Raw genomic sequence first — 27,195 nt, forward strand, 5'->3', positions numbered from 1 at the left:
CTCTGACACTCTTTATGGTGTCTTGACCTACTGACAGACAGGGCTGTGCGTGCGTGCGTGCGTGCGTGTGTTGCTGTAGCTGAATCGGAATACGTTCGCACAACTAACACAGCAGCTGTGTGTGTGTGTGTTCTTTTAAACACTTGTTTTGTTTTTCTTCTCCAGGTGATCAGTGTCAGGCGTCTTTGAGAGCGCGTCTTAATCTCGCGGTCCCAACATCCTCGCTGTCATGGAATAAATCATGATGCAGCGTGTGGCGGCGGTGGCGGCGGTGGCAGGCAGCGTGAGTCAGAGAAGCCGTCTGCTTGACTTCACACTCGCTGGGGATCTGGTAACTCAGCAGGTAGTCCGAGCACAGATTGAAACGAGCGCTGCCTTTCCGCGCTCAACACATCCCGAGAGCTTGATTCAAGAGAGCATGACTGTTCCTTCATTGTGGAATAAATTCCAGTTCTCCTTTTTATTGTGTACAGATGGGATGGGTTCAGGGTTGCTCAGCTCCTTTTCTTACAAGGTGCACGTGTGTCAAAGACTTGATGTCATTCCGATTTTACTGGAAAAACCTGCGCGGCGGTAACTTTACGAGCAGGGGAAACAAAACCGCCTGCGTGAAAGGGATAGTCGAACGGCATCAAGGAGAAGATTTGTTAGTCTCTGATGTTCACTGAGCATTAGTGGGTTAAATCCTGGAATCAGACTACGACCTTTCTGTGAGGTTACCACCACAAGTGCTGTTTTTCATCCCCCCCGTGTGCTCTTTTGCTAGCACTAACAAGATTGACTTATAGCAAATTTGCACTACTGTGCGTGTTGTAGTCGCCGACTAACTAACAGCCATTCATCCGGCCAGCTGAAAAGGCCTGGCATGAATAGGGGACAGCTGATTTATATTAACAGCTCAGTGGTCACATCTGTGTTTATCAGGCAACAGCTTTTGAACATGACTCAGCCAATCAAAACTATCTGTTTTCTCATGTCGTCTATTGCTGAGGTTGAGTGTAAATCAGTGGTGTGCTGCAGGCAGTTGCCGGGGCCGTCGCCAAGGAGTGTGTGAATTACATCCATGCATAAAGCTGCCCTTGTGTCCCGCTGGCCAAGAGCTACAGGGAAGCTGGAAATGATCGTAAATTAAGCAGCCCCTTGACTGAGTGAGGAAATCATACAGACTCTGGAATTGAAAGGCACATTTGAAATCATTACCACAGACCATAAGAGTAGTTCATTTAGAGCGGCTGACCGCGGCGGAGCGTGGCACGTACGTGCAGTATCAGAGAGCCGGACGACACGACACAACAGAGTGGAGGAAGAGACGGTGGAGAGGTCAGGTCTGGGATACGTCTGTCACAGTAGCAGGAGTCATCATAAACGCTTGTCCCAGCTGATGCCTGCCACGAGAGATAAATTATTCACTCGCTTGTCAAATCAATAATGACTGGGTCTTTAGTGGCCTACTCTCCCCATGCCCTACTTATTGGTTTTTGCGGGGTGAGGACGCGCCAGAGAAGATACACATTCGGGTGGTTTGAATTCATCGCAGAGGGCACGTGGCCCCATGCGGCGCTACGTTGTCTGTGATATGTTGTCACTTTGTGTATTGTTTCTAGAAAATTGGACATTTTCAGGAGGGAAACGATGGAACTCAGTGGAGCTGGATTGATGTGCACACACATGATTAATAAGGCAGTGTTGTTGAAAGGGAGGGAGGGAGGTGGAGGTGGGGTGGCCTGGTGGTGGCAGCCGTGGCGGGGTTGAAGGGGATGGTGGTGGTGGGGGGGGGGTGAATGTTGCCATGGCTTTAAGGGCCCGGGCATGTTTGGATGGTACCCCCCCAGCCCCTGTGCCACTGTTCATGTGTCACTCACTGTCTTCCAGCCTGTAATTTTCCATCTACTGTAGCAGCCTGGGCACATCGCCACCCAGGGAACTTTTAAAATAAATAAAGAATTCATTAAATAATTAGTATCTCCACAACAATCTCTTTTGTTCTGTCAATCTCTGAGCGCTCAGAAGTCACCCAGAGAGAGGGTGAGAGAGAGAGAGAGAGAGAGGGAGAGAGAAAGACAGACAGAGGGAGGGAGGGAGAGAGAGAGAGAGGGAGAGAAATTAGTGGAAAAATCAATTTAAAAAAATTAAAAGCATTGAATTTTTTGAAATGCGTTTTACTTATCCACCATTGATTACGTCTAATTGAACCTCATTTCCTTTGTGTGTGTGTGTGTGTGGCACGCAGTGTGTGTGTGTGTGTGTGTGTGTGTGTGTGACACTTCCTAATGGTTGGGTGCATAGATGATAACCACTTGGCTCGGAGACAGACAGATATGAAAGGCTGTCACTCTGAGCAGAGACGACTATAATGGCCCCTTGGGTGTGTGTCTGTGCATTTGTGTGTGTGTGTGTATACATGAAAGGGTGATGACAGGGGGGCCCAGACTTTTTTGGGGAGGGGGGCCCCGACCATGCTTCCTAATCAAAACCCATCCACTCCCTGGGTGCTCATGCATCAGTGTGCATGCAGTATAGTGTTTACATTGGGATAGATGGAGCAGAACCACCTCTTTGTCCCCTCAGAGATTTGACATCACTTCCCCTCCCTCCTCCCCCATCACCCCGCCCGGCTTCATGTGAGGTTAGTCACCTAGAACATCCTTGTGTTTATGAACGTTGGTGCAGGAGCCGCACAGAATCATGTAAACCTGTCATTAAAAAAAGGACTTAAGCTCTGGAAGTAAGTCGATGGCTCTGGAGTTAACTTACACGTCTATGAGTCGCCTGAACCTTTACTGTGTGATGAGACTTTTCCACACTGAAATTAGAAAGTAATCCAAGGATTTTTTAACCAAGGTGAAACCGCTACAAAAAAAACCAAACTAGGATTGACACCATTCTTGTTGTACAAATGACACTTAATGACTTAATGAATTCTTATTAATGGCTAATGTTATTGACCGGAGGATGAACGCGCACTAGCGCTGCCCCTGGAAATGACGCTTATACATTTGTACTTCTGACAAAATGTCTCCAAGTTCCACTAACGTCGATCGAAGTCTGAGTCATTTGACCTGAGATCACAGGATCAGTGATGATGGGGTAATGATGTATATCTCAAAAACAATACGATCAACAAAAAGACAAAGTGCAAAGGTTAGTTTCAACTAACAAATTAGAATCCAAAGGTTTTTAAATTGTAAATAGTGACCATCTGAAGCCGCTTCCCCTCCCATTGTGTTTGCAGTTGTCATTTAGTTAATCCAAAGCAAAGGTAAACACTGCCCCCACACACACACACATACCCTCTGTAAGTGTCTGATTATACATGTGTTCAACCATCGGTTTGATGTTTGACTGTTGAAGAGTCAAAGTGCTGTGTTGGCACAATGACCTCTGGTGTATCAACATCAAGTTCTCCGTCAGTGCAGCAACTTTGAGTTTCATTTTTCAGGGAGGGGGGGAAATAAAAGAGAAGAAAGAAAAGTATTATAGTGTAAACCACAAATAGACACCCCCAACACCCCAGAACATAGTAGTTTTTATAAACTTTTAATGAGCAATTGTGCCCCTGTTTCCTGTTTGCAGACTGCCTTTTCTGTATTCTAATTATAATGAATAATAACATTACAATATGGCGTTCTCTCCCCCCCCCAAGCAGATATGTACACTTTTGGAATGTGGCCCTCCAACACATTTCGGTCACATGTCTTAGTCCTGTCTTTTTATTTTGTCCACAGCGATGCGTCGAGTCGTGGTTTAGTTCTTTTCTGAAATTACTGGGGAATTAATGATTCCGTTATTCCCCCGCTGTGCTAGGAAAGGGGGTTGGTGGTTGGGATTCTTTTTTTAATCGCTCAACCTCTAGAAACTGATTGGAGCAGAAAAATACACCCGGTCCCCTTCTGCCAGGCCTCACAATGGAGGTGCTGATTTTTTTTTTGATAGGGCTCTATGCTGTCAGGGGGCCAGCTGGAATTAGAAGTGGATTAATAATTTTAAACAAGGCTAAACCGCTTGGACTGTCTGTCTGTCTGCTCTTTCCAATGCTCAGCCAAGGGTCCTTCTGCTCACCAACCACATCAAAACAATCTGAAAACACCATATCTTTCTAATGAACGGGCCTGGGTTCAGTGTGCGGGGCTTGGGATTACACGGAAACATGCTCATTTGAGAGATTTCACAAAGTTGTGAATCTGAGAATAAGCCAGGATTATCAGCAACATTTATACATCACCAGATTTGACTTTACTGTATCCCCATATGTGCAATAGTTTGTTTGTTTTCCTCTGTTTTTCTTGTCAACTGAGCAGTTGTTGTACTTTTATTAATATTTTCAACTCAACTCTATTTTCTAATCTTGAAAAATGATCTTATCCTCGTTGTGTCATCTGTGTGCTTTGGTGTTGGATGGCGGATGATGATGCTGGTGCACTACGTTGGTCCAGTGGCTGATTCACAGAGACCACCAGAATGACCCCCAGTCAGAGGAAAGATCAGACTTGGCACCAGTGGGAGTGGTAAACGGCAAGTCGCAGGGATTTGGGGGGGAAATGATTTGCAGCGATCGTGTTACCCAGCTGAATTTTGGGTAAAAGTAAAGCCTGACAAATCAGGTCCCACTGGTGAACATCGCCGCCTGAGCAAGAACCGTGTCTCTGTAATCCCCATGTCATTTACATGTGTGTTACATGTACACAGACGAGTGCGAGGGCGGAGGCGAACGTGCACGCGTGTCCCCTCTGTGGTCATGTATGTGGGCACTGAGGGGATGATGAGCACAAAGAGCACTTAATAATCATTTTTTTTCTAACTGACAAAGCAGGCTGATGGAGGAGGGGTCATAAAGGGCCCAAAATGGAGGCAGGAAATACCAGGTTGCACTGCATTTGACAGGTTATGTCCATTTCTTTTTCTTTTATTTTTTGTATCAATTTACACTCCTTAATGCACATATATATATATATATATAAAAAAGATAAAGAATAAATAACAGCTATGGCACAGGAATAAAGTGGCAAAACAAAGTTTAACATCAATCTATAATCTATACACTTTTTAATTCAGTCATTATAAAAATGTTCTGTGAATGTAGCAGGGACATTAGCCCCCTTCTGAGCTATTATCCTGGCTGTCTGGTGTTGCAATTTCACACTCCACTGAATCCGACAAGCAATAGAGAGTCTGCATGCCCCAGATTTCACCTTATTTAGGTAATAGAAGAAAAAAAAATATCCCAAGACAAGGTGAATTAAACTGGGTACTGGACTGGCACCAAATATCAAGAGAAAACTCAGTGACATGATTTTATTATTATTAACATTATTATTATTATTATTGCTATTATTAGCAGTAGTAGTAGTAGTATTCCACTACATAAAGTTGACTGTGTAAAATGAAACTGAGCTCATGCACTTCATAAACCTGAAGATTTAGAGATGTATTGCATTTTATTTACCAACTTAGACCATGGCACGGTTCTCTTCCCCACAAAAGTAGAAACCTTCAGCTTGTTCACTCATTTATTCATATACTCATGTGTGTTGTTATTTTTCTTACTACAGACCAAGTTCTTTATGTCCTCGCAGGGTGTGAACTTGGTCGTTGATGGTTGAGGTTCCCAGTGTCACGTCTAATGCTACTACTACTACTACTTATAATAATACTCCCTTCTTACCACAGCCTCTGTACCGCCCTCATGTCTAATGTATGACCGACGGCATATTTAATGTCACTGACAGACACGAGAGGCTTATACAATATTCACCACGCGCTGCGAGAATGAAAACAAACGCGTCTGCGTGGTTTAAGAGTTTAATTGGATCCTGGACACATCTTGAGAATATGTATTTATTTAATTTAATATTGGTCAATATTTTATTTTATTTCATTCATTTATTTATTTATTTAAAAATGATCTTTTTCATGACGGTGTAATAAGTATCGCGTTCAAAGCGATTCAAAAACGAACACCTGTACATTCAAATATTTATTTATATTAAGAGATATTTTGCATACGCTGATATTTTTGTCCAAAAAAGGAAAAGTTTTTTTTAAGTCGTTAATTTCGTTATTATTTCAGATTTTTTTTAAAACAAAAAACAAAAACAAAAGAACTTAATTCAGCTGCTGCCACATCCATAGAAATCGGCCTTGCGTTGCTTGAACTCCGTTTCTTTCACTTTTATGCGCCAATGACGAGACAAGTGAGTTGTTGATGAGTTTTCTTTTTCTGTGATTTTCACGTGCACCGTGGTCAATCCTGTTCCAAACAAACAAACCGTGCGTGTTTTCTCTCACCTTTAAATAAACAAGAACAAACACAAGTCGGCGCGTTTGTATAAACTCCGACTTTTAAAGATAATATTAATAAAAAAACGACATCCAACTGAATAACAGAGGTGTCAATTCTAATTAATTTCACAGTTTAATCATTTAATATGGCTACGTTTTATATATATATATATATATAGAAACAATTAAGGAGCAGAAGGGGGAAAAATGGTTTTCGAAATGAATATTATTGTTATTAGAGAAACAAGTCGAACCATCCATTAAGTTTTGGTGAGAACTGTGTGCGGAGGTTTTGAGTTTCACGGGCCTGCTGCGCTTAACTCTCTCCATCAGGAGAGAAATATGTCAGCGGTCATCATAGCAGAGGATGGATAGAGTGTCTCTGGGATGCAAATGAAAACATTTTTTCCCCGTGTAACTATTTTATAGATCAGGAGATACAGTTACAAGAGCCCAAAGGTGTCCGTGAAGAAGAAATGTGCAACATATTAAGGAGACATCTGCCAATCACACGCAGCCACACACTCTGGACTGTCAGTCCTGCTGCATGTGCCTCTGTGGCAGCTTTTTTTTTTTAAAGGAAAAGTCTAAGCTCCATGTTTTACATAACACACTCAGATAAATTGTAGTCCTCTTTAGAACTATAGTGGCTCTAAATACAATACCCCAGTCACTTTAGCAGTGGCGAGAAGCAAAGTCTTCTCTCTTTTGTCACTGGCCCTTCGACCAGAATTGAAACAGGAAAGGCAATTATTGAAGAGATTGTCCCACAGGCATTGAAAAGCTATCAGCATGAGGGTTGAGATTGGTTTGGGGGACACCTATGGCCCCATGCATTATCCTGGCATGAGGTCGCTTTAGCAATCGCCTGCCAATTTCCAACAACACCTGGCTTTCCTGTCCCACCTCCCCCTTCACCAGGCCCTCCTACCTGGTTCCTTTTCTCCTCCTACACCTCCTCCTCCCTGTCTAAACCCTGCTCACTGGCCATTGTGCCAGGATGGGTGACCATTAATAGAAGGGGATTAAGACAGCAGCAGTCTAGTGTGGCAGAAGTTGAAGGTGTACCATCGTACACTGTGTTGTTTGTCATTGTTATGGAATTGATTGGTAATAATTGTGGGAGAGAGAGAGACAGAGAATGTCTTTAAATGTGTTGATGCTGTTGCAGAAAACAACCTAAACCCACAGAATAATAGAATGTCTAATGCTGTGAAAATATGAGTCGGTGGTGTATGGTTTGGACCAAAAGGCACAGTGGGTAAGTCGAGTCTGCATTAGTGGAAAAGTGAGAAGAAAATAGCTGGTGCTATGTCTAACACTTTTTTATTATGGCTGTTGAAAACCTGTATAACACAGCTGTTGAATAACACTCTGCTTTAGCAGCAGAAACCCCCACCACCACACCCCACCACCCCTCCTTAAACCTGGTCCCTTCCCTGCAAGGCCCAGCTACCCAAACACATCTTCTTCCAGTTGGATCACCTTTGACTAACAAGAGCACAACAAGGGCCCGAGCTGCACATATGGAAAAGCAAAAAGAAAAAAACCCCTCTTGTATACTCATGAACTCAGGCTTGTGTTTGTTATTATGCATCATGCTCATATCTTTACAAATGTGGCTCAGATGTTCACACACACACAAACAAGTGGTTTTGTTTTAATGGTTGTTCCCTGAAAAGATGCTGCAGGTCCACAACATGTCTCACTTATTTGATTAAATTGATTTGTTTATAATTAATAAAGGAAATTGGGAATAAGGCCAGGGAAGTGTAAGGAGAATTCCCCGTAGGAAGAAGGGGGGGGCATCAAGTGTGTTTCTTTTTCAGTGTCATTATTACGTTTGTTTTCAAGGTCAACGTGACATAACAGCTTCAGCAGTTTAGGCACCACCAGCAAAGCGAAATGGGACACTCGGGTCCCATTTATTTACTTATTTAGATACACTTGTAATCTGATGAGCAACTGCTTTGCCAGAAGTGTCTGCAGCAAAGTCTTCGCATGAGGGGAAAGACTCTCTTGGGGAAAGTTAATAACATGCATGATGCATGCACGTGGTGGAGAGTGTATAGCGCCACGTCACGCGCGATCATAACAAGTCTGTTGATCTATTAACAACTGCTACATTTCTCAGGTCCAGGGTTCTCATCGTCATCAGCAGCCGGCGATGTTGAACCTGTGCACGTGAAGCGCGGTGTGAAATGTATTCTATTTTATCAGAAAATATTGATGGGCGTGTCTGCCATTTGTGTCAGTGTGAAACCATTTATCTCTCTCAGCATCTGGAACGCAGCGGTTTGAACTCGTGAAATAATTGGGAGGAAAAAAATGGCTTTTCACCACCTGCCTGCATGGAAAGTATAAAAATATCTATCACCATTGCGCACGCGCAGAAGAAACACAATGGTAGATGGTGAATAGTGGCGGCGCGCTCTTCAATTCTAATTCATTGTCTTTAGGAGGAAAAGAGGACATTAACGAGCATTGTCCTCTTCATTTTGAAAGGGCGATGAATACGTGAGTGCTGCTGTCCGTCCCCTCAGGCGAGGGGGACTCGTCCTGTGAGGGGGTGGCGCGGGGGGTGGAGGGGTGAGGACCCGTGACGAAGTGGCTCTCAGGTGAAAAGTTTGTCTGAAGTGCTGAATTCAATGATTCAATGAACGACTTGGTTAAAAATGTCCCACACGTCCTCCAATAATCAGCACGTGAGAGCTTCACTTGTGCCTCTTGTTATTTGGGCCGTGCAGTGTGTGTGTGTGTGTGTGTGTGTGTGTGTGGGGAAGCATCAGTGCAGCAGAGCATCGAGGCATTAAAGGGATGTCAATTGCTCATTTACCACCTCTCAGAAGAATTGCAAACATATCTGTCAAAAGACAAACGCACGAGCACAATTGCCCAACATCTGCTTTGCTGAGTGAGCGTTTGCCGGAGCGCGCACTCCGGGGACCTATTAGAGGGATGCATCTCCTCTCTGACACCCCGCCAGATGTTGGAGAATTAGCGCTGTCTCCTGTTGGACATCCTCGTAATAGTTTGCATTTTACTCCAAGTCATGTAGCCCGAATAGAAATACTCTATGAGAGCGTAATGTGTTGTGTGTTGGGGACTGTTAATGCACTTATGGCACTCTGGGCTATAAATCTACCGTCTAGACTCTTTATTTATCATGTACATTGGCGGTATCTATGGCAACAGCAATGGATTTTGACTGGCTTGTTGCATACGCGTGTTTATATGACTTTCTGGGATGAAGTCACTGAATAACTCCGCGTCATTTTATGTCTCAGAATTGGCAGCGCGACCACTTTTACTCATTTCCTCATCCGCAGAAAACGCCCGCGGGCCATATATACGCTACAGTGCAGGGCCTGCAACAGTGCGATTTGGTATGTAAATGTGTGTTAGGAGTCAATTGAAGAATAATTGAACTTAAAGACAAAGCCATTGTGTTAACCAGTTAGCATCACAAGAGCCATGAAACGCGTTACGATACAACACACCGTGGATTAAGGTACTTTGTGAATGCATATTCAACGCACCGCTGGAGGTGAAATAAGCATCGATAATTGGCGGAGCCCCATCAACTTCCGCGCAAATGGAAGTCCTGTAAACGCTGAGCGATTATCACGTGTATGTTCACTCACATGTATGTCATTATTTGTTCATCACGCAGTCCTCTCCCTTGGTGATGCCACAAATCCATCTAACTACAATCCAATTGCCGTGATGCGTTTATGGTGACAACACTCCGTACAAGCTTAATGTCTTTTGATTAAAAGAAACCACTGCCCTACATACAGTATCTGCGCTAATCCACTGCGTTGACGCGTTCCGCCGCTGTGGAGAAATGCAAATCCTGCATTTTACGCACATCGTCAGATGACTGGTTGAATTCATGATGGTGATTCAGTTGTTTCTTCTTCTTTTTTTTAGTCTGTTGAAGGTTAAAGAGGAAAATGTGGTGTGTTGGTTTTGTGCTGATGTGTGAGTGGCTGTGCTTTTGTATCCAAATACGTCTCAGATTCACACCAGGGACCAAGTGCGCTTCTAAAAATGCCCTTGAGCAAGACCTTGCACCCTGCACAGTCTCACTCACTCTGACGCCTGAACTGTGCCAAAAAAGCGTCATACTTTAAGATGTAATTACTTTTACAGCAGTGTAGTACAGTGTTTCTTTAATTCGTGGATTAAGTTGTGCGTATATGGGTAATAAACATGAACCCATAAATGAATGATAAACGAGCCACTTAGGTTTCGCCGTTTGTTTTCTTTTTATTGCAGCCTCAGTTGCGTGACAAAAGGCGTTGGACCTGCTAGAGTCGGTTTATCCTCTTACAGAGCGCGCTCTTCTGCTCAGCCAGCAAATACTCAGTGACTCAGAAGACTGAGGATGGCACGGATAAATGGGCTGCGGTTGATTAATCGATCCTATATTAAACTTCAGCGTATAAGGCACGCGCAAAGTGTTCAACTCAGACCCCCCGGCAGATTACAAACCTTGCAGTCTGCACCACCTTCCTGCCCCATATTCTATATAATAAGAGCGCGACAACAGGCTGGTAACAGTCATAACCGTCGTAAGCGTCGTTACAGCAATCCATAAGAAAACTGGAGCTGAATGAGCGCCACCGCTGAAATCTGCCGCAGACGGGCAACTCGCTGTTGTGACGAAGCCGCTCGTCTGTACGCACAACTGCGTCCACGTGACCACGACTGCTGTCTAATCCAGTGAGAATCCACCAGAAATGAGTCTTTCGTCTTTTTTCTGTGTTATATTGTATTTTTTGTATATATGTATGTATGTACGTGTATGTGTGTGTGTGTGTGTGTGTGTGTATGTATGTATGTATATATATATATATGTGTGTGTATATATGTGTGTATATATATATATGTACATATGTATGTATGTATGTATGTATGTATATATATATATATATATATATATATATATATATATATATATATATATATATATATATATATATATATATATACATATATACATATATATCGCCCAGGACAGCGATTATTTGTACTGGGCATCATCGTATAATCCCCCACTGCAAAGTAAACAAAGTCGGAAAAATGACAGTTGAGACGAGGTGTCAGTGTGGAGAACTGATGTGTTTGGTGTTAACATGTTAAAGTGTTTTTTGTTTTTTTTCCATTGTCATATTCCGCGTGCGTGCCGCGATCGCCGCTGCGCGTCATTGAGCAGCCACCTTTTGTGTTTTGGCACATCCCAGATGCTTGCGTAAACACGCAGCCTTCATGTGAGCCCGCCGTGTTTGACTGAGAGCCGGGTCTCTGTTATTTGACGTCACGGTGTCTGAGAGGAGGAACTTGAAATGTGCGACTAGACGAGCAGGGAGGAGGAGGAGGAGGAGGAGGAGGAGGAGGATGGGTTGGGGAGGCAAGGAGCAGAGTGGAGGGAATGGTGGTTGTGAAAAAAAAGAGAATTGAAATCAAATGGAATGCAAACGGTGCGCTTGCGCAAAGTGAGGATCAATATTCCTAAAACTGTTATTAGGTGAGTGGGGATGAGGAAACAGAAGGAAGTCTGATATGAATTTATTTATTTATCTAACAACAGTCTTCCATATAAACACTGTTGTTTTTGTTCCCCTTGCTTTAACCTAACTGTCACTCTATGATGTGAGCGATGGAAGACTCAGGTTTGTGCTGATGAGCTTCTGATGTGATTCAGGCTTTTCTTCTTCTTCTTCTTCTTCTTCTTCTTCTTCTTCTCGCCGTTTAAATGCTTATTATGGCGCCCATTGATGTGTGGCAACTGCTGGTTGTTTTTATGAAGCGGTTCCTTGTTAATCGGAGTGGTGGGAGACGCTGAGACAGCGCCACACACACACACACTTCCACAGTCTCACGGTGTCCTCACATGCCCGTCCTTCCACCTTTTTTTAGGATTATTTGCAAGATGTATATGTTCTTTTTTTTAGTCCTGGACAGATGACCCCCCCACACACACAAACACACTCTCTACATCAAACCTGATATACTACATTTCACACACACACACACACAGCCAAAATGCTAAGATGGCGCCTTCATCACTGTCAAGTTCAAGTGACTCCTTTTGGTCTGACACAAACAATCTCCACTGTACACATGAAGGTGCAGGCAGTAAAGCAACATGGTGATCATCATCATCATAATAAAAATGAAATAATAAGAACCAACTTCGCAGCCTTTAAGTCAATTCTCATAATGCTTTTTTTAATTTCAGTCAAAATTTCCGTTCACATTTTTTTTTCATAAATAGTTGGTAAAACAAATCAACCAACATATACAGTAGCCTAAAAAGTACAAGGAACCTCTGAGCCTCCAGTGGCTGAGGCTAACGCATAGGCCTGCTGTTCGCCTCAATGTGGCACAGTGACACAGTTCATCAGTAAAACATTTTTGCTCTTCAGGAATAACTTGGAGTTTGACCCATTTCTCCCAGGAAAAATGTTACAACATCACATTCTAGCTCTGTTTGTACATCAGATGTTTTTTTTTTTTTGTTTGTTTTTTTGTTTTGTTTGTTTTTTGTCTGACCTCTGGACATTGGGGGCAGAAAGGTGGTGGGAATAAGAAAAAGTACTTCTTAATTCAGGTATAGAAAATAGCTTATAAAACATATATTCCTTAAATTATTTAAATAAACTTATTTCTTATATCACTGTCACGAGGTACCATTTTTTTTTTACATTTTATTTTAAAAGTAGTGCTGGTGGTCTGAAATTGTTCTCGTACGAGTACAATATACTTTGTGTATGCATAATATTTAATTCTTGAGAATAGGTTACAATGCAATGCTGTAACTCTTCTTCTTCTTCTTTTTACCACTGAACGTTATTTTGTTTTTCCTCATCCCACATAGAACTACGAGTCCCTTTCACTAAAATTCTGTTAAACAACAACAAAAATTAAAAAAAAAACAAGTTATTCACACAAAACAAGCAAAATGTGTCATCAAAACTGCTCTATATGCAACACCACGACGAAGAACACGCTCAGTTTTCACAGAAGAATTTACGTTTAAAACAATGCAAGCTGACAGACAAAAAACTTTTTTTTATTTTTTGAAGATACGGTGTTGTGACAGTTCCATTGTTGCCGATGCACACATTTAAACATACTTGCACAAAGACATTGCTGGAACTATAAAGACTGTCGTAATGGCGCATATATGGGCTCTTGACCCGAATTTGCAATACTCAAAATAGTGTCACCTTGTTTTGGAAATCATGAACTTCACACACGCGCCTAAAACCTGTGCAATAGTCCGATGGGTTTATTCTTTTTCTCCCCCCCTCCCTCCCTCCCACCCTCCCTCCCTCCTCCTCTCCTCAGTAACCGAGTATTATGCTACGAATTGACATCTATTTCTGATTCTATCAAAAGTAAAATACACAAAAGTTTAAATTTAAACCCAAAATAAAGATATCAACAGAACCGTTTTTTTTTTTTGTTTTTTTATAGCTTCTCAGCTCAACAGAACTCAGTTCTACAAAGTGAATGATACATGTCAATGGTCTCATAAAGAAAAATAAAAGTGACGGAAATATCTGCATTTTATATATAGACAAATATTCATATAGATGATTTCTTCGATCCAAATAAGACACGTGTAGGCTTATTGGTTAAAGATAAAAAAAGAAGAGAAAAGAAAATCAAATAAAAAACAAAACAGAAGGATACAATCGCGATGTTGGAGATTTAGAGTTTATCATTTTTGTTCAATGTTAATGACCAAAAAAAGAAAGCTGTACAGTTCTTGTTAGAAAACATTTCCATAAATATCATTTTAAGTTTCAGAACTTATACCCATAATTAAATTACAAATCGATAAATACGGCATCATGGATATGTATTTACAACGGTATTAACAAAAGGCAACGTTATATTCAACGGTAACAATCGTAACCTAATACCACATTTCTCCACCTGAAAAAACGGACGTTGACAACAGATTCGACCCCATCAAACAAGGAAATACATTCACGAGTATAATATTTATTTATGCTTCTTTTTTTTGTTTGTTTGTTTCCTCTTTTCTGTGTTCAAGTTCATGACAAAGACTTTGGCACGTTTCTTAAGACTGTTTGAAGTTCCAACAATCGATTTTTGAAGAGAAGCGACAGCAGCGGCGGCGTCACCGTCGTCATATATAAAAACAGCATGAAATAATCTTCTTCTTCTTCTGCTTCTTCCTTTTTATTCAGTTTGTTTTTTTTAAATAAAAAATATGAGAAAATACAGGAAAAATGAAAAATAAAACTTTTTGTTGTTTTTCTTCTTCTGAAATTTGTAAACTAAAAGATAAAAAAAAAAAAAATCCCCATTGATTTTATACTGAGAGAGAATTTATACTGGGATTGAATTGATTTCCTCCAAAAAAAACAAACAAAAAAACACCAGTGGAATCATAGTGGAATTGCGTGATCCTGAGAACGGACGTGGCCTGCGTGGTGCTGGCTTTTGCTCTCATGTGTTGTTGTTGTTGTTGTTGTTGTTGTTGTTGTTTTTGTCCCAGTCCGTGTGTGTGTGAGTGTGTGGTGAACAGGAATAAGTTATTTAAAAACGTTGTTTTTTTTTTAAATTATCCTCATTTCTCCTCAACACTCCTTGGTCCACATTGAGAGAGGGGTTTTTTTTTTTGCTCCTGTGGCTTCAAACGTACCATTCATTGAAGTTGGGTGCCAGTCCTTCGCTGTGGCCAGACGTGTTTTGCACGGCTGATGGTGGTGTTTTTGTCGGGTCTTCACTGCCGGCTGAGACCAGCACTGGCGGTGTGGACGACTCGTATCCAGAGCTTGCTGCTGGGGACGATTCAGATCCTTGAGACTCATGTACCTATAAACAGAAAGAAAAAAATAGTAATAATTAATAAAATAAAAAAGGAGGTCACGAGGTGCAATGTGAGTCAGTCTGGTGGCAGCAGTGCATTGAAAGTAGTTTCTAGAAGAGTGTGTGCATTTAAATCAACACTTGGGAGGGGGAAACATGCTTTTCTATTCGGTTTTAAATCAGCAAAACTACACATCTATTGAGTAAAAACAACTGTATTTTATTAAAATGTGTCATTCGCTGACTACGTGGCACCTTAATAGTAGATGAGAGCTATTAAGAAATAGCTGAAATTGTGATATAGTCCCCTGTCCCTGGGGGGGGGGGTAGGTGAGTGAGTGAGTGAGTGTGTGTGTTAATGTGTTTAACTTGTAATGAAGACGTTAATTACCTTCATGTGTTTCCTGAGAGAGCTGGGGTGTGTGTATGACTTGTCGCACACTTTGCAGATGTATGGCTTGTCTGATGTGTGCACATGCATGTGCTTTTTCCTGTCGCTGCTGTTGGCGAAGCGTCTGTCACAGCCGTCAAATTCACACTTAAACGGCTTCTCACCTGCAGGATTAAAATACACACAGACACCATGAGTTAGTACTCCCCATCGTGGCCATGCGTGGTCACCGGGCCCAACAAACACGCACTCACAGTGTCACACCGCATGCAAACCCGCACTCTGAGACGTTACATTTGGCCTGTAGACTGTTATATAACAATGTAACCTACATTTTCGGGGTGAAATGGATACAACTGCACCACTACTACTACTACTACTACTACTATTACTACTGCTACACGCTGCTCTGTCAGGCTTTATTTATTCAAGAGGCCTGCTCCTTTCTTGCTACTACTGACCTGCTCTGTGTTTCTGCTCGTGTGTTTTTTTTGTTTTTGTTTTTTCGTAAACACTGAATCAACAGGGCTGCAAATACAGAGCAACAACACACGTGCACACGCATGATTTGAATTGTATGTAGTAATTGTGTTTGAGGAACCCCGAGCTTTTAGAAACGATTATGATTGTTATTATTAAATCCGTATGTTACTATGGAGTCACCATGAGATTATAATCTGCAAATGAAACTGAGTCAACGCACGTTTTTGGACTTTTATCGGGTCCAAAATGCGGCTAACGCTCCAAAACTCTGACCTATGACAAAAGTCTCTTCTTGTGTGTGTGTGTGTGTGTGTCTCTCTCTCACACTCACACACACACACACACACACTCACACAAAAGCAACAAGAATGAATGAGGCTCAACTCCACGCATCAGTTACTCAACATAACTTTATATTTTCTGTATTATTAAAGCAGCTATAGTTTCCCCACTGCATTTAAATTTAATATGCATACATGTATATATATATATATATAAAATCACAAATACAAACAATAATTTGGGGACACGGAAGTAAACCGTGCTCAACCTGATAAATGTGGGCCCAAGTTCTCAAGCTGTTCATGTGAACGACAACAACAACACTTCCCCTTCCCTCCCCCCTCTTGTTGAACGCTCCAATTCAAAAGAGCCACCTAAAAAAAAGTGCTATTTCACCCACGGCATGCCGGGATTCTATTTCTCTTGTTGCCTTACCTGTATGCGTTCTTTTGTGGATTTTCAAATTTTCCGATCTGGCGAATATTTTCCCACATCCGGGGAACGGGCACGGGAAGGGTTTCTCGCCCGTGTGCACTCGGATGTGGTTGACGAGTTTGTACTTGGCCTTAAAAGATTTCCCTTCTCTCGGACAGTCCTCCCAGAAGCAAATGTGGCTGGTCTGCTCGGGGCCACCGACGTGCTCCATGGACACATGAGTGACCATCTCGTGCATGGTGCTGAAAGTCCTGTCGCAAGTCTTTTTGGGTCTGTTCATCTGGTTCTCGTCTATCCATTTGCAGGATAATTCTTGTTTAATCGGCTGCCTCATGTATCTGAAGAAGGCCCCTGCGTGACCGTGGTGCGTGGGCACATTCATTCCCATGTTCATGTTGATGGGGTGGTTGTAGTTGTGGAGCTGAGCTCCGTAGGGGTCCGTGCGAGGGCTTGCGACCGGACGATAAGGATCGGGTCTTCCGAAAATGTCCCCGCGTAAGCCAAGATGCATTTGGCTGTTGACTACATGTCCACTCGGTGAAGCGTGGCTCACCCCCTGGTCGTGGAGTCCTGGAAACAACAGATGCCCGGGGTTGTCGGGGATCCCGGGCGGCCCGTGCAGGCTCCCCGCCGAAGCGGCAAAGATCCCATGCTGCGCGCTCGGCGCTGTGGACTCTCCAACGCCCCGGTTCCGGAAAAGAAAGTCCCGTGTTGAATTGAACGCTCCCCCTCCGTAGGAACCCACCTGCCCGCCGTGTGAGTGTCCCAGGGCGGCTGCATAACCGGAGGCTTGCGGGGTGAAAGCTGAAGTCTGGCTGGAGGCGATGTCGTGCGCCACGGGGCTGATTTTGAAAGCCGCGGAGTGCGAGGAATCAGCGAACGGATTCAGTCCCAGACCCGGGTCTCTGTTACCGATGTCGTGGTGCCGTGGTGTCCCGAAGCCCCCCACTCCTAACGATGCAAACTGCGGACCGCTATCAAGCAACATAGTCATGAGCTTGAAGCAAACTTAGGAGACGGGGAAGAAAACAAAATTAAAATCCAGTTTAGCGGAGCGCGCACGCTGCAGGCACCGCGCTGAGATTTACCACGTCTCAGGAAAGAAAAATCATAAAATGAAAAATAAAAAAAAACACACAAGCCAAACGGGGAAAATCCTCTGCGAACACAGAGCCGGGAGAAAAAAAAAACTCCCGTTGACTGCGATCCGTGAGAAAGAGGATCAAACTTCCCCCCCTTTCCAGGCGGATGATGTCCTTGGACTGATAAAGTCAATCACTCACTCCCAGAACATAAATGAACTCGGGAGGCAGTGCCACGGCAGCCAATCGGCGCGCAGCTACCCCTCCGGCACGTGACCGCAATGGAGGGCGTTCATTGGCCGCGTTTCCAGTGATTGGCAGCGTTTGGTATTGAAGATGGCAGCTCGTCTCAATTGGTTTCATTTGATTGGCTCTTACATGCATTATTTTGCAGGTAGAGAGCGGAGCACGGATTGCGCTGCGGATCCTATACTTGTTATGTGCGGTGCATGTCTTATGCAGCTGTTTCTGATTTATGCGCCGAAAGAAACTCACTAAACACTTTTACACATCACATTATATACACGTGGAAAGACCGAAGCCTGACTACTGTGGGGTTATAACTTACCACTTACTTTTAGGGCGTATAACAAGGAGGACTCTGCACTAATGTTAGAGTACACATATCTATCTATATGTCTGTCTAAGTGTGTAAAAGAAAACTTTAACGTATTTGGCATCGTTCCAAAATGTGGCTTTTCTGACGCCGCTTAGAAATGGAGGGTGTATTTTATCCTTTTTCTTTTTTGCAAAAGCTCTACTGGGTGTAAGACGCAGGAATAAAAGGCAGAAAGAAAATGGCAGTAATTGTAAATATTTTCTTCCCCCTTCTCTCTTCCTTAGCCAAAAAAAAAAATCCGTGCCATTGAGCAAAGCACGCTGCGCTGCACTGATCAATTTCGACTTTGCGCGCGCTTTTTAAAACCCCCCCCCCCCCCCCCCTCTCTCTCTGTCTTTTTTTGGGACCCCCCTTATTACAAAAAAACAGTCTTCAAATCAGTCCTTCATTCTGCTTTCGCCCTCATCTCCTACTACATTCAGTCCCAGAACATTTCCCTCGAGAAAGAGTTAGATTGTGAAAAGGTGAGTTGACTGACTTATCCGTTGTATTTTGGGCAGGGGAAGAATAAGGTGTGTGTGTGTGTGTGTGTGTGTGTGTGTGTGTGAACTGTGCGTAAATGTGCACGTTTTTTACATCATATTTAGCCTGTGGAGGTTGCATGCTTTTCCCAAATTTACCGCGGTGCTTATGGGCCTGTTCCTCATGTGCTAATTCAGTTGTCGCATGGATCTGCATACCTTTTTTTATATGGCCGTGGCGCACATTAGTAACAACAATTGCGCTTTTTTTTTGCACACAACCTCAACAACTGATCTTGAAGCAAAAAGACGAATGAGATTCACTTCATCTCTTTTTTTTCCTTCTCTTTAAGCTGCCCTCCCTCCTTCTCTCTCTCTCTCTCTCCGTCTCCCTCCACAGCCTCTCACAGTTTACTCCCCCTTCACTCTCACTCTCTTCTCACACACACACGCACACACACAGTTTGCCTTTGCAGTTTTTGCACTCTGAGATTTATGGGGACCTTTGTGAACTCGCACAAGTGACAAGCAGCCTATTAAGTTTCCTATATTCCCTCCATATTTTATTGGCTTGTTGAAACGTGAACGCCCCGCTCACCACTTAATGTTATATGTGCCGTGCACTTGCAGCCACGTTGTCACCGTGGAATGGTGAAAGAAGAAAGTAAAGGGAGGGGGGTAAAAGCAGAGTTTTAGATGAGTCACAAATGTTTGTGAGGGACAGAGTGAGCAGCGGAGGCGCTGAGCTCTTGCTGAGAAAAGAGAAAAAAGAAAAAGGGGAGCTGTCATCAGACAAACAGGCCTAATGTAAAGCAACTGTTGCTTAAGAGTAAAACGCATTATTGCAGATCTCGTGTGATTTACAGGTGGCCAATTCATTACTCTTTTTTTTTCTGTTTCTCGGAATGGAATCATTTAATCAAACACTTGTATTGTAAATAAATAGGTGTTCACTTTGGATTTGTGATTATTATTATTGTTATTATTATTATTATTATTATTAATAATAATAATAATAATAATGAATCCACGTGATCTTTTCTTAAACGTGCCCTGATACGTTTTAAAGAAGTGTTAAAACTGGAGAGTGGGAAATGGAAGAAACTTTGACAGAGAGAGTAAATAAAGTTTCATAGATCAATTTTTAACCCAAATATTCTACTTTTATAAAATATATGGTTCCACGCATATTTGTCATTTTCGTCTCTATATTTTTTATGCATCATTTTAATTATTTTTTTTTTACACATTTATTATAAGTTTTTACTTTTGTCAATTAAATACATGCACTAAATAGACTTTTTTTTTATTTGCCTTTATTCGCGAATCATGCATGTTTTAAGATTTTTTTTTAAATAGTTCATTTCCACACAGGCAGCTTGTTTATAGTTTCATTCTGCAGGACTGCAGTTATGTATAATTTACTTATCCCTGCTGGTGTTACCTCACTGAGCGTTGGGATAGCCCATTGGTTATAACATAACCTTCCTCTCACTGAGCATGCGCGTTACCTTTTAGAATATCACAATATTGTTGTGTGCTTACCTCCATAAGCTCCATGCTGCTGCAGAAGAGGAGAGCATATAAAACCATGATGAGCACATACATTTACATCTGTCGAGGTGTTTTAGTCTGCAGCTGTTTCAGATCACTCCATTTGATAAAAAAAAAAAAATGACCTAGATTTATGAGAATCATTTCTTGTATAAACACATTGGCCTTTGACAAGCACAGATTTTGCTGTATGAAAAGAAACATCCAAAGTTCCATAATGTTTTTAGGCTGCAAGAGATTTAGATTTAGACTGAGAATTAAGTCAATAGTGACCACACCAATGATGCAATCTGTTATAATCTTCCCCAATAGTAACACAATTGCTAAATATTATTTAAATTTATTGCACAATCATGTCCCCCCCCATTTTTGCATTTTAAACAACCAGAAATTGTCGCAATTAAATGAACGATACATTCATTCACTAAACATACATTTTTGTTGTTATTTATTTTCCAAATCTCAGACATGTCTGTTCTTTGACTTAATAAGATTACACTTTTGTTTGTTCTCTTGTTTGGAGTCAACAACAACAACAACAGCAACAGCGTAAAAATCTCAGGTTTCAAACCAAGAAGATTAAAAAAAATAAAAATAAAATAAAAACACACATTTGACACCTTTTCTTTTACAGCGATCACACTGCAACACATGCATCCATGTATTTCCTCATGTGCTTTTACACGACTGAACTATGTCATGCAGTATAATTTTTACTTGTGTCAGGTCTGATGCAATTTCTCATTTTCATGTAAGCGGAGGAGCTGTAGATGGTTTTCTTGTCACCATAGATGTGAGGGCTCTGCTCGACAAATGACAATTTAACTGTCTTGTAATTTGTAATTTTCTCACAATGTAATGCTTGACTGCATGTTGCATCACTGTCGGGCACATTTCTGAGCCGGGTAGATGTTTTCGTGTTTTGTTTTTGTGGAGGAACATGGTCACAGAAATGATTTTATCACAACTCTTTGTTGCTGTACTGCTGTGTGGAGTCATCACGTTGAACACAGTGCAACAATACCTGCACACGCCGTTGTCTATATTTCATAAACTGTGGTTAGTTGTGTTTTGGGTCTTGAGTGACGGCTTCGGTGACTTGAAGTTTGCCTTCATGTGGCTGATGGAGAGGACTAATTGACTTCTTGCTGTGATTTACTGGAGCATCTGTCTGCAAAATGGACTCATCCCAAACCTGTTAATTCATCTAAATTTCATAAAGTCATGGCAAGACTGTGTTGCAACTGCCATCCCACATCAATTACAATATCACAGCACAGGCCATGCTAATGTGTGCTGTTGTTTATACGCAGACAAACACAAACACATGCAGAAAACCACACACACACACAGGCCTGTTCCTATTAATATGTGCACACACACACACACACACACACAGATATATATACATATATATATATATTTTGCCATTCTTGCCGTGTTATGATTATTATTATTATTATTATTAATAATAATTTGTCAGACATTAACGTTGTATACACACTTACACTATTTGTGTGTGTGCATTCAATTGCCTTTGTGTGCAAAAGAACACTTCATATTTACATGTTAGCCATTTTATTCCTGATATACTAATACTGGGGGGTTTGGGGCCTTGGATGTGAAGCATATTCCCTGATATGAATGTGTTGATTGTTGGGAGTGTGGGTACTTTTGTGCATCAGTCACCAGGATCTTTGTCCGGCCTGTCAAACAACCCAAACATAAATGAGCAGGTCCGTAAAGCGGGGAGGACTGGCCTTGACATGACTGCACATGTAAACAAATGAGCGTTTTAGTTTCCAAGTAAAATTGTCATATTGGATCAAATTTAGCAAAAATTACAAATAAAAATGTGAATATTCTAGTAACATTCTAGTAATGTGTGTCGCTGAGGCTGACTTTATCTACAATCCTTTACAATGTTGCTTAATAAATACCAAACACACACTTTTCTTTCCTTTTTTTGCTGAGTGTTGTTATTATATGCTTTTCAGAGAAACTAATATAATATAATATAATACAAATTTAAAAAAATCTAACATTGTGACCATTTTTAAGGGGCATACCAACCGAAACATATAGGCAAATGTAGTAATGAAGAATAATATCTTTTCTTTTCTAATGTAATCTTTCTAATTTAAGGTGTCACTTGGGCCCAAACTGCAAATCTGACTTGGTGTGATAGTTAATAAAAAAAAAAAAAACTCAGCATAAGAACACGTCTTTTTTTTTTTTATTTGTGTGCTTTTTCTTGTTTGGTTCTATCACTTTTTGTAGTTTTCTGAATGACAGATTGGAAACTTTCAGTTTTCTGGCCTTCGACCCTCACTCACTTTCAGGAAATGCGTCGGGGTTAAAGGTTGACAAACATGAGCGTCCATTACAATCATGACAGAATTAGGCCGGTTCTGGGCCTGTCCACTATTTCTGCGGCACTTAATGTCAAGTGGGCCCCCATGCTTTGTCTCAGCCTAGGATCCACTGCTGGTGACGTCAGCATAACAATTGTGGAAAAGGATTTTTTTCTTCCTTTTCCCACTCCCTCTTTTTCTTGTATAGAAAAAGTTGGGGAGGAAAAAATCCGCCTGCCACAGTCTTTATGAAATGAGGAGATTTTCACCTTAAACCTTTAAGCTGCACGTGTTTAAATAAGAGCACAACAAATAAATGAATTAAGGGAATGTGTGTGTGTGTGTGTGGAGAGTGAGAGACGTGCAGGATATACAGTATGCGCCTGCACGACAAGAGCGCGCGGAGAGCGTGCAGCTGCTGTCCTCACAGAACCCCAAAGTAAGAAAGTTTATCTGAGTTTCCTAGGAACAGTGGAGCCAATCCTCGGCGGTTTGCCACGTTCCATAATTTCCATTTTTACGTAACCACCACTTTTCTCTTCGCGCACTCCTCCAAAGACGCGAGCGGCACTTTTTTTTTGATGATGATTATTAATTTATTTACGCTTGACGAGAAAAAATAGAGAGAGGGTGTTTTATGTATAGAAATGGTTCAACCATTGGGCTCAAAGGTAAAATGGTACATCCTGTTTTGTAGTAGTCCCTGATGACGCTGCTGGGCAATATCTGCCTGAAATAACTTGTATTTATCCTCCCCCCCAGTAAGATGATAAGGAATTTTCGGTGGTCCGTCCCGGTGTGTCCTGTTGCTTTAAGTTTGTTTTAGGACAACGTTATATAGGCTAATTTGGTTCTTTTGATGAGCATCTATTTTTATTTAATTATTATTATTATTATCATTATTCTTGTTTTTATTATTGTCTTTGAAATGTAACGCAGTATACTCTCGTGGGGGGGGAAGTAATGACATAAAAATGTACTTGTGGGTTGTGATCAGGACACTTTAAAAAAAAAAAATCACGGATGTATGACTGATTTAATCATTTAAATGAGTTTCCTGCAACTTTCACTGTTTCCAAAACGTGTCACTCCACTCAAAATGCAAGACTGGACACTGGACACGGAATGTCCAGTCTCTGTGTTTTCCTTGCAGGGGCAGGAGTGGGCACGTATTGCTTTGGCAAGATCGCCAGAGAAACTATATGAAGACAGACTGTGTCTGAGCTGCGATTGTTCTGAGTCATGTCATGTCTGCATTTAGTCACTCGCCTTGTGTCAGATGTTTAAGCCCTTGCGCGTTAAGGTGCGCGGGTTTTTTCCCCCACATGTATGAACTTTGGATAAATGGGGGGAGCGTGAAGTGAAGTGAAAGAGGCAGCAATATTTGCGACCATCGCGGCGCATTTCAAAGCGTTTTCTGTGCGATATTTGAAAAACGGAGTCGTGCAGTGAACGCCTGCGTGTCCCTTTTAAAACAAACCCAGCGCCTGTCAATCACGGCGCATTCCAACCAATCCCAAAGCTCCCTTTTTAAAAGCAGGTTTGCCTGCTGTGCTTTTATATTGCACCATGGCCTGTTTCGAAGCATTTTTACTACCACGGTTATTGCCACAAATCAAGAGGGCAAAGTGAACGGCATGGGACTCACATCAACTTTAACGAAATTGAGTCTGGTTCGTACTTCTGCGAAGTTCACGGCCAAGAATTTCACATGCAGATGATATAGCCTACAACAACAACAACAACAACAACAAGGGGACATGGAGACAGAGTTGCTAGGTGCATCCTGAGTGCTGCATTTGGTTTGATTTTGCAAACTCACAGCCACACTCACAACATAACATGACAAGCCTTTCCAGGTTTAGTGGCTGCCCTCTCTCTTGCGTCAACCCCGGGGAGAGCAATACTGAGCCCAGCGTGGTGCTGCCACCTTTGGCAGGAGAGCACATGGGACACCCCACAGGCAGTTCCTTAAAACTCTGCCCCTCGCACAATTTGCGAGACTACCCAGAGACGAGGTCCAGTGCATATGTTGACCATTCGGTTCCCAATTTTTCAGACTCTGGATACCACGGCCACCGGTTAGAGCACAACCCCAGGGGCATTATCATTGGAGGCAATCTTTCTGGAGCCGGCATGCCACCCGTCACTGATCAACTGGCATCAAGAACTAACCAACATGGCGTTATTGGAAGGTATCGTGACTTCCATGGCTGCAGGGACAACAGGAGCCATGCTTTTTTCACAAGTTACCAGGAGCAGGCCCACGCCTCCTCCACCGACTCATCCCGAGACCTCGGCAGCCAGATGATGCTGGGTTTACCTGGCGACCTCCTCACCCGGACTTACCCCTATGGCCAAACCATCAGCCCCAAGGGAAACAGCCAGCAGCTTGTCACACAATTCCTGGGTCTGTACAAACCTCTGAACATGGCAATTCAGCGAGGAGGCGGCGACGCGTTCCTCAGATGCTCTAAACAAACAGTGAAGCATGAGCTGGTGTGCAAGTGGAGTGACGGCCAAGAGGGGGCCGGGAAGCTGCGGTGTTGTTCCAGAGCCTTCGGGACCATGTATGAACTTGTCACCCATGTGACAGTGGAGCATGTCGGAGGACCCGAGCACTCCGAGTATGTGTGTCACTGGGAGAACTGTGCGCGGGACAGGAAGCCTTTCAAAGCCAAATACAAGCTGGTGAACCACGTCAGAGTGCACACAGGGGAGAAGCCCTTTCCGTGCCCCTTTCACGGCTGTGAGAAAGTTTTTGCAAGATCAGAGAATTTAAAGATCCACAAGAGGACTCACACAGGTTAGTTAATAATAATAATAATAATAATAATAATAATAATAATAATAATAATACACTGCAGAAATAAGTGACACTTTGCACGCATAACAATGTATTTTGTGTGTTTTACCTCTTTCATAAATAAACGTATTTATGTTTTTTTTTCTATTTGTATTTAATTCAAATATTATTGTTGCATGTTTTTTTTTTTTTGCGTTCCATTCTTCTGATAATTGTTTTGCCGTCTGTGTTATTTTGTCTGGTTTTTGCAGGAGATAAACATGAGTAAATAAAGAGAGGCTTCGTGCAGGAACCGCGGATGAGTAGTTTCAAACGAGGGGGAGTCTATAGGCCCTGTGGTGTGTGGTGTGGTTTGGGTGCCTCTCCCACTTCATTCACTTAAATTATTAAATAAATTCCGGGACACCGGAGAGTTGTGACGTAGCTGTGATGCTGTCTCTTTGCCTCCCAGGGAATCATCCTGCACTGACTGAGCACATGTACAAGCTCAGCAGTCATTCACGTCCAGTAAGAAAATAATAATACTACTAGTAATAGTAATGACCTCAGTCTATGCAAGGAAATTAATTTCAGTCACATTATACTAGCGATGATTTATTTATAGCCCCATCCCTAACTTTAAATAAAATATCTCGGTCAATTTTAAGTTTATATTTTATTGATCTTCACAAACTTTTACTCTCATTTTCTCACAAATGTGATCTCACAGTGCAACTATCAATGAAACTCCTCAGGCATTTAAAGCCAAAACATGAATCTCTTATGGTGCAAAGGCCCACCCTATAGTACGAGCTGCTTCTATGGAGTAAATTGATTCACTAATGAATGTAAATGAATATTTAGACGCTTAATAATAACAAGTGCACATGCGCAGTGTGTCAATTAGACACAACTGATGTCAGAAAAATCGATTTTTCTTTGTCCTCCAAAAGAAAAATGGCATCGTTAACAATAAATGATGATGTAACAGAAACTATTTATTCATGAGATTTTACTCTGTGGTCGCTACTTCATTGTGTGTGTGTGTGTGTGTGCGTGTGTGTGTGCAGCTGTAGGCAGTTTTTGTGCAAGAAGATCAATTAGCATCCTGATAGCCGCCATAATTCATTCTCTGCAGGTCAACTGCATTTAAGCAAATCTTTGCACTTGCTGTGGCCGCCTCATCACAGTCTAATGCATGTTTAACTAACAGCTTTTGCAGAGGATGAAGTCACTTGTTGGGTTCAGGCTCTGCTGCAAACTCTCAGCACTTCATTTGAACTCATTTGTGTTGAAATGACTCAGGAGGTTTTGTGTTTTTTTTGTGTTTTTTTTTTTGCACACTAGAAACGAATGAATAGAGATGTTGCTGCTGTGGTTTGAGCGTCTTTACAGGAGGCTGGTGTGGCCTGGCAAAGCTGGGTTCATGTGTGCAGAGTGAGGCGTTTTTTAGTGAGATATTATAAGTGTTTATTCATCAAACTGACACACCAGCTGACATTTAGGCTGCACCACGGGCCTTCATGTTGGGAGGATGCATGCACGGGTCTGTGTGAGCAGACTTATGCGTAACTCGTCGTCATGTCTCTGTTGTTGTTTTGTTTTGCACGTTTA

At 42.1% G+C, this 27,195-nt stretch overlaps 2 protein-coding genes across 5 annotated transcripts in view; one reads left to right on the top strand and one right to left on the bottom strand.

Moving 5' to 3' along the window:
- Positions 1-27,195, top strand: part of zic6 (zic family member 6) — an 89,867-nt gene that overhangs the window by 38,654 nt on the left and 24,018 nt on the right. For 2 of the 4 annotated variants that reach the window (XM_044040359.1, XM_044040360.1), the window contains exon 4: positions 24,856-25,602. The exons of 1 other annotated variant lie outside the window; for it this stretch is intronic. In XM_044040359.1, coding sequence (XP_043896294.1) covers positions 24,933-25,602 — 670 coding nt within the window. In that variant the 5' untranslated portion in view covers positions 24,856-24,932. Of the gene's footprint in view, positions 1-24,388; positions 25,603-27,195 lie in introns of those variants that run through there. One more of the 4 variants, XM_044040358.1, reaches the window with a different exon arrangement.
- zic3 (zic family member 3 heterotaxy 1 (odd-paired homolog, Drosophila)) lies at positions 14,951-17,996 on the bottom strand. Its single transcript, XM_044040361.1, has 3 exons — positions 16,727-17,996; positions 15,527-15,690; positions 14,951-15,141 (listed from the first exon to the last, which is right to left on the bottom strand). The coding sequence occupies exons 1-3, from the start codon at positions 17,718-17,720 to the stop codon at positions 14,959-14,961; spliced, it is 1,341 nt and encodes a 446-aa protein (XP_043896296.1). The 5' UTR covers positions 17,721-17,996; the 3' UTR covers positions 14,951-14,958.

The sequence above is a fragment of the Solea senegalensis genome, linkage group LG12 (assembly GCF_019176455.1).
Source record: "Solea senegalensis isolate Sse05_10M linkage group LG12, IFAPA_SoseM_1, whole genome shotgun sequence".
Classification (NCBI taxonomy): Eukaryota; Metazoa; Chordata; class Actinopteri; order Pleuronectiformes; family Soleidae; genus Solea; species Solea senegalensis.